At 38.7% G+C, this 15,550-nt stretch overlaps 1 protein-coding gene across 1 annotated transcript in view; it reads right to left on the reverse strand.

Moving 5' to 3' along the window:
* LOC139743443 (neuronal acetylcholine receptor subunit alpha-3-like) overlaps positions 1-13,538 on the reverse strand; it is a 69,515-nt gene extending 55,977 nt beyond the window's left edge. Inside the window, exon 1 of the mRNA XM_071653928.1 lies at positions 13,010-13,538. Within this exon, the coding sequence (XP_071510029.1) occupies positions 13,010-13,082 (73 nt within the window). The 5' untranslated portion in view covers positions 13,083-13,538. The remainder of the gene's footprint in view (positions 1-13,009) is intronic.
* Positions 13,539-15,550: the final 2,012 nt, after the last annotated feature.

Genomic DNA, 15,550 nt, shown 5'->3' on the forward strand with positions numbered 1-15,550 from the left:
ATATATATATATATATTCATGTATATATATATATGATATTATTTATAAACGTATTAAATAACGGGTAATTAATAAGGCTGTTGGAAATGGAGGGGACTGGAAAAACAAAACAAACAAACTTCGTTTTGTGTATTGCAATGTTTTATCCCCCTCAGGATATCAACACAATCCTTGCCACCCATAAAGAAAAAAAAACACAAACAAACGAGCGCTCTGAAAAAAATAATGGGAAAGAATGCCTCTCTCAATCCTATTCAAATCATCCCACTCCCACCTTCAATTCAGTTCAGTGCAATTCAGTTTAATTCAATTTATTTCACTTCAATTTAATTCAATTTCCCTGTATCCAGAAAAAAAGAAAAAAAATGGGATAAAGGTTGTCCTTCTAAACATTCCCCCTTTCTCCCGTCTCATCTCCAGTTTACAGTTAGAACTAGATCTGAACTGGAAATTTTCGATCTGCTCCCTGTGAAAAATGACGTAATAAATTGCAAATGCTATTCTTAGTTTGTATGCTGCTCACGGTAATGACAAAGGACTGATATTTCTTTACACGTTAACAGACGTGTAATTCATATACATACAATATACAAACAGAGAGTGAGAGAGAGAGAGAGAGAGAGAGAGAGGGGGGGGGGAAAGAGGTTACAATGTGCTTTGTGATAGCATAAAGCGGAGTCGATCAGTCTTTGCTTTCGTTGTAGTACTGTTCAAACAATCAAACCATGCATTTCACGCATGTTTGTAGGCCTATATGTTTGTGTGTGTACACCCACAGACAGATGTGCGTTTGTGTAAGTTTGTACGTGCACATGTTCGTGTATCCTGTTTCCATGTATCTGACCTTATTAAAGGTGAGATGAACACTTTCAACATAGGAATCATAAGGTTTCACGTGGTCTGTGAGTTATGACACTAAATGCCAACAGACTGCAATTGACATGTATGTAGAGTCTGCTCCTCGTAGCTTTTTTATGGCGTTCCCCTCTTGCCATAATCTGGCAGAAAACGCCGGGTCGTCTTGCTGTCTATACCAAGCAGTCCGACTGATTCACTGCCTTATTTACGCAATTCATTTTCCAGGCATCTGCGACGGTGTCATTACAGCGCACCTTTTGTCGGTTTAGATGGCAGCGATTTAGCTCTGCGGCGATGAGGAATGATCTGCTTTATCAGATGACATGGAAAAGACGACTTCTCATCGAACAGACCATTTATCAAAAGGAAATATAAATAAGGCGGACAGTGTGTTTGCCTCTTCGCTGCCAAATTTAGTTCGGAAACCAAGACGAAATTGTTCAATAACAAAACGATAACTCGCTCATTTTTAATGACGTATCGGGGTGTCATGTCTTGCTGGTAATTATGATCTGTAGCAGACATTTGATACAAAATATTTTATATAATCTGGTAATGTGTCTGGATAATTCGAGAACTTCTCATCTCAGACCTTGTGTACGTCAGAGGCGCGCATATTTCTTGGGCCTCCAGACAGAACATCATCAAAAAAAAAGAAGAAGAAGAAGAAAACACTGCTTATAATTCGGCTGCGTGTAGTGGCAAAGTGACCTTGGTCGAATTTAGACTATTATATACTCATGCAGATTGTTAAAACAGGTTTTAATCAACATCAGAAGAGACTCCATAACGAGGAACAATATGTCTCTGTGAATTTATTCCATGAAACCAAGGAGCTGTTTGAAGCTCCTTGATAAAACGCTAACGAATACGGCACACCTATGTACATAATACCCCGCACCCACCTACATTTCGTTCTTTATTCTGAATACGCAGCAACAAAATGCAAAATCAAGTCTACACGTTATGTATGTATAGTGAACATCGGATCAAGTGATCATTTTTTTTTTTTTTGCTTTTCCAATGTCGCATATTAACAGCATATTAGATTTATGGACACGCCACAGCTTTTCTTTTTCTGTAACAGATTATTTGCTTGAGCAAAACTTGGATTCAGAGCCGAGCTGGTTTAACATGACTTAACATGACTTAACATGTCTTAACATATAGCTTACTTTCGGAAATCATTATAGTCTGCACCTTCCAGTTTTGATATCCAAAATGTCTGTAATATTTTGATGTTAACGTTTCCAGCACCTCCAAATTTTCAAGAAAGAAAATGGTGGTACATGTACTATTCTTATTACGCCCTCACTATTTTCTTGTATAGTGTACGTAAAATTGATATGTCTACACATAGAGATATGTAATATATGGGCATGTAAAAGTGTCTGTAAGTGTGCGCATGCGTGTACTGATATCGTTTTCTGTGTTACTGCATGGAATATAGCATGCCTATGCACTGCACTATTGCAGATGCCTTAGAACAGTGTTTATAAAAGTGCAAACTCCCAATACAGCGGTGCAAATGTGAACGTTCGCTACCAATCTGTCAGCGCTAGATCTTTATTTACATTCGCGATGGGCGATGGGGTTGGTAGTGACAGGAGAAATACACTATAAAATGGTGGCGTCAGCTCCCACATCCCCCACCTCGACCTCTTCGGATGACCAGGCAGAGGAATTAGACTCAAAACATTTCGCAATCAGTTCCGTGCTGATGGAGATTTGGCTCGTCGTGACTTACGGCTTTGGAATTTGGCGTCATACACATATTATCGCACAGAGCGTGTGGGGTAGAAGCTGTAATGGGAAGTCGTGACTGTCTTCAAAATACATAATGAGAAACATTGTTACATACTGATGGTGTGACTGTGTGCATGTACGCAAATACAAAGTTTCGAAACGATGATGAAAGTCCGGGCAACCCCTTGGTCATATTTCACGAATACTAAATTGGCATCAATTTTGTACGTTCGCCCGGTACTTGTTAATGTCACGTAGACTTGATTTAATAACTTTCGATTGTTTTGCAGTTTCTAAACTCTAGTCAATCGGAGATATTTCATCATCCTTGATACTTTGATATACACTAAACAACAAGGCACACACGCAAAATGCACTTGTAGTGTGATGGCACTAAGACAATGCCACACACATACACGCAAATATACGCGCATGCGCTCACACACACGCACACACACACACACACACACACACACACACACACACACACAAATATACACATATACAAAACCAAACTTATTCATTATATTGACTGCCACATTTTAAAATGCAGCAAAATTATAATGTCCCAAACGAAATATCATGTCCATATTCCCACCTAAATTAAAAAAAAAAACCGACAACCAAACCTTGGTTGTCGAAATGGAAACAAGAACATTGAGGAATAGAATGACGTGATTAAAAAGTTAGTGATGTGTTCACGTCCATGGGCCCTGCACGGAGAATCCGACGTAGATTGTCTTCATACTTGAACCGTATACCACCCAAACCCATATATCAGTGACGCTTTGTGATTCTGTTACTTTGATCCCGTCAGGTTTACACGTCTTTCTTTCTGCGTAAGTATCTTGAATGATATTTATTAAAACATATTTTGGTCGGCCTGCATATCAAACCGCTGTGATGAGCTGGATTTTGTAGGTTCTTTTTCCTTGCTCTACCTCTGAGTCAACATACACTCGATTGATAGTGTCACACACGGGCAATGTTCATGCGTTGTTAAAGTATTCATGTGACCACGTGGGAGTTTTGTGTCAATGTCTCTTTGATAGGTGCCCCCCCCCCCCTTGTCTCATCATTGCATCAGAGAGGCGCAAGTGAGAACCCCATATAAGACTTCCCGTGACACAGCCCAGCGGTAATCGTTTTCGAAGTACAACAGATAATACTCCAATTGCTTGTATATATCCACCGAATGCATTCAATATCTCTCATCTCTCTACCTCTACCTCTCATAGCCCTCTCACTCTCCCCCACCCCCTCTCTATCTCCTTTTCTCTATCTCCATCAGTCAAAATGCCCGATGCCAAACTGATTATTCGGGGGAGAGAAATAAATCACACTCTCTGACGTAGTAGGTCAAGCGGAGCGGGAACGGGCGCAAGACGTGAGCGAGAATGCGACGGGATAGATTTACGGGGTCTCCTGAATTTGCTGCCGAATCGCGCACAGCAAAAAATGCTACGTCGCGTATAGAGCATGGGATACAGAGTGAAATAAGAAGTCGAGAAAATTTTGGACACTATCAGAGATCAGTGTTTGCCAGACATAATCAAAATATGAGGAATTCTAGGTAGTAAACTGCCATGAGGAGGGACAAAGTTACATCTTCAACCTTTTCAATGCCAAGGTGAATCATAGATGGATTGATTTCGCAACTGATCTCAAAGAGATGAATCTATCTCAACCGGAATGCTGTCATGCTACATCACAATACAGAGAGATATGAAACAATTTATGCTGGTAGCATACACGCACACACACACACACACAAACAAATAAACAAACAAACAAACCTAAGTGATGTCCACAATACTACAACTGGGCGCTGCGATAGAGGTTGTATTGTTGTTCTTGTTGTTTTGTTGTTCTTGTCGTTCTTGTTGTTTCTTTACTGCATTCGAACGCAATAGGGTTAATTAGCGTAGTAGGTCGCTACAGAGCTTTGTCACAGGCATCCCCATAATTATATATATATATATATATATATATAACCAAATACAACCACGACAATGAGAGGAGAATCCCTCAGAAATATGTCGGGACACACGCAGGAAGTCACATCGACAGCATTCCAGGGACAAGCGCAAAAGTGAAAGAATTATCGCGGTGGCAGAGGGAAGAATAATTTCTTCCAATTTTCTGTCATTAGATGAGCAAAGGCATTTCTGCCGGGGACGGAGGAATGACCTTAAAGCACCCTCGAAGCGTGTCCACGCTGCGAAGCCACTTCCTTTTATCGTCGTCTCTCCGAGAACATGCCATTACACCCGAAGCTTCTTTCGCTTCGCCCTGACCAGTTCGACTTGGATTAAATGATTTACGGACCTGAAATTGTGCTGCAACTGTAAACATACATGTACATCAGCTCACAACGGATGAAAGCTTTGAAAAAAAAAAATTATTTTGTGTTTCTAAAATGTATTGATCATCTTCTTCCATTTGCCCTTCTTGCTGAGCACCGAAATGATGCTATTTACTGTGTGAATCCACATGGGCAGGCAGGTTAATTTCTCACTTTGTTTTGATAGATGTTCGCATAACATAATCTTTTCATTATAGAAGTCTACACACTTCTAGCTATACGACAAAGCCTGCTATGATTCTTGACGAGAGCTAAACCTCTTTCAATAAACGCGATATTGATGGTAGAGATAGTCAAGGCTACTCTTGAATTCAAATTTACTCAAATACGCTCAAAATCGCAAAATGCCCGAACTTCTCCTGCACTTCTGCCATTTCGCAAAGGTAACTCAATTTACGTATACAATATAACCACCACCACTACCACAACACCGCCATCATCACCACTGCCACCACCTACAACAACAACAACAACAACATCAACAACAACAACATTTTCATAATGAAAGCGCGCAAGATGAACGTGGGCAGGACACGATATGTAGTGGGTTACAAAGCCCGTCGACCGAGCAGTGCCGCACCGTCGGACATGAACTCTTGACGTGTCCCTCTGGAATAGTCGTGCTTATAGAAGCTAGGACGTGGCTTAATGTCCAGAAAACGCTCGCCGAAATTGGTCTTCTTTCGCCGAGGCTATTTCAGGTGCTCCGGAATTTCGCGTGTAATTACGACATCACCTTAGATATGCACTCGCGAATTGGAATGCATTCTGGAGGACTGTATACGGGGATGTGTTTTATCGCTTGTGTACAGTATCACTTGAGGCAAAACAAGTAAGTGAAAATCCAGGAGAGGTGGCCTATATGCTAACCATTTTGTCACGGCGGCAGGGCACAGCGGCGTATTAGTCAAGCGTCATCATGCGGAATAACAATACGTGTCACGTGCCACATCGATGGATAGGTAGTCTAAGAACGCCACGTGATCTTCAACAAAGTCTCAAGTCCTGAAGGCGCCATTATCATTTTTTTTTTCAGCCACCACTGTTGCCCCTTCCAGATACGCAAAAAAAAAGTACGTCTGGTTTTCAATGCAAATAGCCATTGGTAAATAAATGAGTAAATAAAGAAGCACGAGGTACTTTTAAAGTCGGTGCAAAAGTTCTGTCACTTTCAGTACGTAGTGTAGTTTGATAGATGGATGATGACGTCAGCATTTCCAACGTGCAAACATAATGCGTAAGCGTTGGTGATAACACCTTTGGTGAGTTTGTTTGAGACGATGATACACTCAACAAACCTATAAACACAAGAGCGTATAAATGAGTATATGAATATAAGAACGACCCAAGTCCAATTTTTTGCCAAATTCAGTTTGACATGGGAAATTGTAGCTTATGCATGGACTCATCTTGTGTATAAATGATAAATCCTAATTACCCCCGGAAGTGCCTGAAATAAATGAGTTAAATCTTATATGAATGTAAGAATGAAGGACTTGGGTCATTCTTACATTCATATTATAGCGCCCTCTCTCGTCCTTCTCTCATCTCTATAGCAGAATATCATGTATATGAATCAAAGAACGACCCAAGTCCATATGAATCAAAGAACGACCCAAGTCCATCACACAAAATGGCCTCTCCACAATTGATGTTAATGTTAATTGTCATAATAATATATGTTCTAATTTGTATATACAATGTTGCCTTCCCATCACAGTTAAATAGAATATTATTGGACAAACAAAAAAGATATGAAGTTTTTTTTAGTTTACTCGAAATGGTCTTCCATGGACTTGGGTCGTTCTTATATTCATATACTCAAATATGTGTGTGATTGTGTGTATTGTGCGCGAGCTTCTTTTTCTGCGTGTGTGATATTGTACATGTGCATGTGTTTGTCTCTGTGTGTGCATGTGTGTGTGCGTGGAGTATGTATCTGTGTGTGTGTGTGTGTGTGTGTGTGTGTGTGTGTGTGTGTGTGTGTGTGTATGTGCGTGTGTGTGAATGTGTGTGTGTAAACGAATGACGCATGTGTTTGAAGGAGGCGCCACCAGCCCTCCAGTCATCTCGCTGAGGCTTTCAGAATAATGAGACGGATGCCCGGGGTGTGCCCCTGCACGAGGAGATGTAATGACCCCCTGGCGCTCTTCAATTACTCTGCAATCAACTTCTAGGGGAGCGGGGTAAAAACCTTGTGACAAGGGTCTTTACTGGCCATTGATGTCGGACGGAACTGTGTCTGCAGGCAGAGCTGACCCAGAAGTACGTTCAGTGTGTGGGTGTGTGGGCGTGTTGGTTATGTGCGTTGTAGGAAAAATTCCAAAAACGTTTCGATGTTTGAAAACCCCTGTATCGCTTGTCCAGTCTGAATAAACGAACGAACTGAGTAAACGATATGAATTAAAGTTCGGGTGACTTAATAAACACAGTTTATCTTCAGAGTTTTTTTCTTATATAGTGATATAATCTCTGAAACAACTCCCACACGAAAGACTGCGCATCATGTTCATCTATTCTGATACATGTAGTATTATATACTATGGTATACTTCAAAAGTACCTCAAACGTATACACGGAAAATGTTTGTACAATCCTAGTGGTAATCTAATTACGCTTCTTCGACGCTCTAGCTGCGAGACTCAACAGTCATAGTGGCAAGATGTTTAGGCGATGCACGCACAACCGATAAATGACACAACCATAACAAGCTGCTTACTCTCCTCTGGAAGGGGGGGGGGGGGAGAGAAATGATCCTATACCTAGTCGTTTGAAATGTGTCTTGCGGTGCATAGACCTATACTCTTTGCACGCCACCGAAAGGTTACAACTTGATATCCAATCTACATCCGACGTCATGAACCAATTACATTTCTGTCGTCACCGCGACCTGTCATCTTATCAATTATATGTCACGTGCTAAACCCTAACAAGATCTCCCTTCAATCTATCATAAATAGGAAATTCTCTCTCTGGTCGCATGCTGTCAAATAGATCCGTATATATACATTTCAAGTCAATAATGAGGCTTTGACCATTGAAACCTGAAGGCTAACTGATGCAAGAGAATGTGTTAAATGGACAGTGTTGTATGGTGGAAGGGCTAGAAACAGAAATAACTATAACAAAATTATCATGAAATACCTTGCACTGCAACTTATCAGTGTTACGCCAGATCCGCCACGTCGGCATGGTGTGGCGGATCTAAGGGAAAGCCTGTGAATATTCCCAATAACACTGGCTTTATGACTTTGGAAATAGGTCATTGACATGACTCTTATATGTCATAGGATATAATATCCTAAACTTTATACATCACATAGCTGGACACCGGACAAGTTTGGTTCTCAGAAAAATTTGGCCTTGAAGGCATGATTTACCATTTGGAGATGAAATAATGACCCAGCATCAGTGCTTCAAAATAGTTCTAAGATGTGAGGTAGGGGTAGAAACAACCAATGTAAAAATTTGAATCAGTTTAATCAATGTTAAATATTGTTAAATATCCAAAATGTGAACAATAGTTATTATGAAAATGTTTCCAGCCTAAACTGTCTACAGTTACGGTTTATTGAGGAATATAGTGATATTTCCTTATATTTGGGGTTTTATTGTTTTTTTATTTGGTAAGATGTTTTGTGATACAACTGACCTACACAAATGCATCAATGTGATATCTTGAATATTTTTTTAATCACTCCTCCCAAAGGTAAACAGGACCTTCAACATTTAGAAATAGTGTAAGCACAAATGATTAGCTAAATGAGACGTTTAGAAACGTATTTGGCAAAAAAAGAAAAAGAAATACCAAGAAATATTTGGAATATCAACACATTCTTAGAGTTTAAAATATTGACACGACGTAGTCAAAATAATACAATTTCGATACTTAAGCTATATATTTACAAGCAAAATTATCACAGATCTCGGAGTTTTGGGCTTAAATTTTTGCGACTTTTTCGGCGTGGAGATGACGGGTCATAATACATATGAAACATAAATCTCCAGCTGTACATTTACGAGCAGATGCTACGTTGAATAATTTTTGTCTCTTTCACGAAAAACGGCGTCGGTGGTATGCACAGACATGTGCTTGCTTGAGTGTCAATTCTCATCAGAATATTTGCAGGGAACTCTAGTTCACATAGGGTTAAAAGCCAGGATGTGCAAAATGAGAATTCAATATACACCAGTGACCCTGTTTTGCCACTCTAAGGCGTGAAAGCCCGGTGAAATATTACTGAACGCAATCGCTCTAACAGCCTGCTGATCGTTAAGAATTTGCGGTGAAAAGATGTTAAGGCAACAAAAAATAACGACTCAATAAAGTATGTAACATCAACGTGTGCTGATAAAAAAATCGCTGGCATCACTATGATAGAACGTGCATATTTCTACGAAACATTATTGCCTGAATCATAATTCCTCTGCTATCTTCTATCATCTACAAATATCCCGAAATTATGCTTTCATTTTTTTTTTGGCTGATTTCCTGAGAATTTCTTCATGAAATTAACTTTCTGATGTATTCTGTGGAGAAGGCATGTCATTACTGAGAATATCTGATAAAAAAGTTTGAAGAAGATTTCGAGTATACATCAATAAAACTGCTCTCAGTGTCAAGGCATTGAGACTTAAAGACATTATTTAACATCTGCAGATCAAACAAAAACCCAGCTTTAATGTTTCAAAATAGTTCTAAAATGTGAGTTAGGTTTAGAAACAACCAATGTAAAAATTTTAATCATTATAATCAATGTTGAGTACTGTTATATATACAAAATGTGAACAATAGTTATAATAAAAAAATGTCTAGACCAAACCGTCTACAGTTATGGTTTAATGAGAAAGATAGTGACATCTCCATATATTTTAGGCTTTATTGGGATATTTCATATGGTAGGATGTTTTGTGATATAACTGACCCACACATATGCATCAAATGTGATAACTCAAAACTTTTGAAATCACTCCTCCCAATGGTAAACAATACCTTAAATTGTTCGTTGGTAATTTTTTTTCTCTTAACACGATTCACAATAAAAACTCAATCAAATTTCGGTTGTGTATAAATATTATATACATACATATATATATATATATATATATATCATTATCAACGGTAATGATTTCTGACAAGGTTAAGAAGTATACTTTTTCAAATTAACCTTCCATCTCTCTGTACCTCCCTTTATTATGATATTCACACACACACGCACGCACACACACACACACACACACATATATATATATATATATATATATATATATGTCTGTATGTGTGTGAAGTGTGTGTGAAGTGTGTGTGTATGTACGCATCAAAACGCTTTTGTCAAGATAGATAGTTTGCTATCAGCAGTAGATATGAATTAATTACAGCACACATCACATTGATGCAGACATGCATATAATTGTGCTTTTACCCTTCGGGGTCACTGGTGCACAAATGAAATATAAATACATGCTCCAATGAACATTGATAAACCATGATGCGCTTAATCTTAGGAGTGACAGAAGAGTGCACCCGAAATATTATGTGTATTGGTAACTTTGATTGGCAAATATGATTATTACGCCAACAAAGATGGACATCAATATATCGTTTATCATTTTGTAGCTTTTCTATTCAGCGGTGACGGCACATGAGTCTCATAGAATTTTTGAAAATTCACATTTTTTAACGGATTTTACGACTTTCCAAAAGCTCCAAAAATAAAAGGGGGATGACAAAATAAAACTAGGGAAACATTCGAACATTTACAATGCCTATACTACGAATAGCTGGTATGTGTGTGCACAAGTGGCAAAACGTCTCGAAAACACTCGATGAAAGAAGCCCGAAGCCTCGGAGGAATGAGAGAAGCGTGAGCATGACGTCCGTATTCATCCCATTAATTATGAGACGTCTTGAGAGTTGGAGAAGCACGTGAGTGTAAGACTTTGGACAGACCACTTTGTCCGGGAACTGCTTGGCCTTTGTTAGATACCCAGCAGCAATATATGCATTATAGTTATATGTGTAAATGTATGTGTGTGTGTGTGTGTGTGTGTGTGTGTGTGTGTGTGTGTGTGTGCTTAGGTATCGATATGCCCCCTCAAACAAATGCTACGAATTCGAGGGTAACTCAATATATATTCGCGGGTGTCTTTTTCTTTTTTTTCTTTTTTTGCAGGGTGACATCTTGGTGCATGGTTCCCGCTTTCGCCTGTGGCGATATAATCTAATAACGTCCATTAAACTGACCGAATTGGACACACCAAACATATTTTGCTGGCGTCTTGGATATCCTTGTGGTCTGAATGTCGATACGTTGGTTTTCAATACATTATCGTATGTTTTTGCATTTATTACAAGCGACGAGAAGGGGAGGGGATACTAAAATATAAGGGTTCTCGCTTCTGGACATGAAATTAGAAAATGTGCAACAGTTATCATAGCAGCAAAAACCTTGCGATGATGATAGTACCTATAAATACGTCTTTCCTTTCTGAATGTTGAGGCATTATCTGTTACCACCTGAAGTACCAACAATAGTGATAACAATGTCATTGACGATGATGATGATGATGATGATAATAATAATGATAACAATAATAATAATAATGATAATAATAATAATAATGATTATAATAATTATAAATAAAAAATAATGATAATAATATCAGTAATGATGACAATAATAATAACGAAACCTCACAGTCCTTCAGCTATATGCCCTTCCTGTTTAAGATGGCGGCTTGAGTCCGCTATAGGTATGATTTTTTTTTCCTTTTTTTTTTGGTAGGGTGTAATAGTGTGTGAACTCGCAATTACAAATTCAGTCGCAGATTCAGACTGTATTCCTTCTAACACACACACACACACACACACACACACAAATAATTCCGCAATTGCCTACACAAAGTAAACATAATCTGTTTCTTGTGGTTATTTGCGATATAAACCTTCCATGACGTAAATGGACAAAAAGCATTTAGCAGTCTTCCACTAAAATGTCCATACAACAGTAAGTTTGGCCGAAGCGATTTCGGTGGGTTTTACATTGAGCGAGGTTAGATGAGTTATTTTGCATTATTCATTATGTTTACCATAGATGAGGACCCCAGGAGTGCATGGGATTTTGAAGCACGGAACCTAATCAATTTCAGTCAGAGATATTCATGAATTCATTTCCCCCATACTTTTGTCTCTGCGGCGATGGTCTGGAATGCACAGTGGATACCTTGATTCAAGCAAACCATTACTCACTTGCGTGGACTCGCTACTGCGAGTAAGAATGATACTATGAGCTGAACCTATCATGCAATGTCCCGGAACAATATTCACACATTTCCGATCAAGATAACATCAAATAACTTGTAGACCTATTTAGTGTATGCTTTTCCTATCTTCGTGCAGTCAACAATGCACCGACTGACAAACTCGGTTATAATACTATCGTGTTGATGTAACTCTTTCCATCAGTAATTATACTATGATATGCAGTGATTAAAATGTCCTTCCCTCCCCTTCTTTATATTACGCCCGACATCGAGTCAAGTTTAGGTCAGCCATTCATGATTTCTTCTCCATATGATCCCCCGACTTTTCTTTCACGTTTCTACAAATAAAAAAGGAACCTGTAATATATTAGTTATCATTGTGATGATTACAAAAGTAGATGCATGTGGAAAATATCACCTACGATTGTTTGGATTATAATAACCAGGAAACGAACTAATTCGGTCTCTCTTCAGGCGGAATTGATCTAAAAACCTAAAAACAAAGAGATTAAACATTCATTGAAGAAACATTGCACCCCCTTTACCCTTTAACAACGGTAAATCTCAGTGACACTGAATAGCACATTACATTCATTGCAAATTTCGATGACCGCAAATTGTGCTTTAACTTAATTGAAAAAGGAGATATTTATAATTCAACTCAGAATGTTTTTATGCACCTCGTCTTTTTGGCAATGGCAAATTTAATGGCACAAAACTGAAGTTTACGTCCATTGCAGCTTTCAATAACCGCAAACTGTTAACAGTTACTCTTACCTTGAGCGAGCAGAAGAAGTGTCCCGAGCGAGAAAAATACAAAACTCATGATATCTCGGCAACGGAGATCCATCCTGTGAGATTTGATATCGAGCTGCAATTTGGCTGACAATAAAGCTATAGCGGTTCAATTTTTACAGGAGGAGATCGCCGACTTGATATTTCTGTTATAATCCTGGAATATTATTGTCAGATCTCGATTTTAAAAAAAAATCATGACAGTTCAACCGCAGGTAAAGCAAAAAGTTTGAACTAGTCAAGTCAATGAGAAATGGATTAGCACAAGGTCAGGCATAGCTCTTCGATACGCTGAGAAGCATGGAGAGATGAGCAAAAAGAAAAGGTACACTTCCCAAAGCGACAGGAATGCATTCCACTCAGTGTCTTCAAGTTCAACAGGTTGACACCATTGCATGCTTCGAGATCGCTACATTAATGATTTCAACGTGGCTGTCTTCGCGCGGCTCATGTTAAACCGAGCAGACAATGCCACGATCGAACAGCCCCCGAGAGTGAAATGCGGCCTGCCGTTCAGTCTTCCCGTGCGGAAATGAAAACACGCGGAGAAAGTGGAGAGTGGAAGAGAATTATATGTCCCATCTCCATGCGTCCTTATACGTACGCCACAAGAGGAAGGCGACATGCATTTCCCGCGCATTTTTTAACATAGCGTGGACGTGCGTGGCGTGCAAGGATTCCACGCATACGCCTGCCCGCAGATAAACCTACTTCACATCTGAATGTACGCTTTCTACCACTCCTCAATGGAGTAGGGAACGCAAACAGAGAATACGTTCCGCGCATATTAGATTGCAAAATCGATAGTTCGTCGTTTGGGAACAAAGTAATAAGGCCAGCATGTACTCGGCCAAAGAAAGTGACAATAGTCCTATCATGTTTATGATCATTCTTTATTGCAACTGATTGACAAAATTTGCCCTACAACGAAGTAAGAATTTCATGAAATTTTATTGACGGAAGAATTTAATAAATTTGAATCATTCTTTATGTAAGTAAACCACATTGATGTCCTTGACAACAACAACAAACACAACAACAACAACAACAACAACAACAACAACAACCCAATTTCCAAAAGTAGTTACATTCGTGGATTGAAGGAGCAAACGTAGAAGTATTGATTAGTGTATTAAACATGAAAGTTTCCCCAGCCTCCTAATTGAGGTCTTAAAAATTGTATTGGAATACGCTGGTACTCTCCTCAAATAATGAATGTCACATTAAAATTGAATAATTGAAATGAAGTCAAGTGTAGCATTTACTCAAGATGACGTTGATTGGTCGAATCAAATAGTTGAATGTTTACATGGTTCAATTTCTTGATTTGAATAAAATATAACGGTCAATTCGTATCCTCATGACATCTATTTCAAATATCAGCAAGTTGAAAGTACCAACAAGACGTCTGTTTCTATGTTTAACATTGAAACAAACGTATTGAATGTGCCAGTATCTCGTCCCCATTCACAACGAATTCTTAAAGGGAATTCCAGACGATTTTCATAATTTTACATCATGCAGTACATAAATCAATAGCTCCATGTATAGATTTGTGGAATTCATTGTGGCTCTTGAGCAGAGAAACAATACTTTCAAAAACCTCAAACAAATTACACTGAACAAAGATGATGACATAGGAGGCTCACATATTTCAGAAATGTAGCAGTGTAATTCCATTACAATCCCGCTTGCTTGCGAGTTCACCTGTGTATAATCTATGCATGCCTTCTTCTTTTGTTCTGCTTCCTTGAGCCCCAACTCATGCATTCTTACAGTGACTCTGCTATGTCATCATCCTTGTTCATTGCAATTTGTTATAAATTTCAAAAATATTCTTATTCTTCATGCCAATTATCATAGATTCTGAAACTCTGTTATCAGTACAACTGATTTATAGTTGTTCAAATGTAAAAATCTAAAAATTATCCGGTCTCCTTTAAGTCTCACAGATTCCATTTCAGCCATGAAAGGTTGAATCCAATTTTCCCTGCACTCATATGTTATGACTTTTTCATTCCTCCCTGAATCATTTATGATCGGAATCCAGGGTAGACAACCATAATCATTATCCTGTGGCATTTCCAAACAAAGTCGAATTCTTTGCTACGTTATCTTCCCTCTTATCTTTATGGCATGATCGCTGAAATTAGCATTATCTTTGAGGAGTAGGACTAGGATAAGAAGCTGTTAAAACCCTCTTAGTGAAAGGGGTTATAGAAGTGACTAAATACCCTGCAAAAAACAAAACAACAAAACAGACAACAAAACATGTTGTACAAGTATAGACTAATATGTATCATAATATCATGCTCAGTGAGTCAATGGTATCTATTACAATTGGAACATCCATGTTATTACTTATTAAAACCTGCTAATGCATGAAAGAACCTGTCTATTGAAGAGGGGTATATCATTCTAGTGGTGCTGGTATGTTCCCAGGACTTTAATATTATACTGCCACAATGTGGAATTTCCATTTTCGTTACCGTTCAACCTGTGCGCCAAATGGCGGGATGCAGA

The sequence above is a fragment of the Diadema antillarum genome, unplaced genomic scaffold (assembly GCF_040938485.1).
Source record: "Diadema antillarum isolate AM-2024a unplaced genomic scaffold, OU_Dant_1.0 scf00000034, whole genome shotgun sequence".
NCBI lineage: Eukaryota > Metazoa > Echinodermata > Echinoidea > Diadematoida > Diadematidae > Diadema > Diadema antillarum.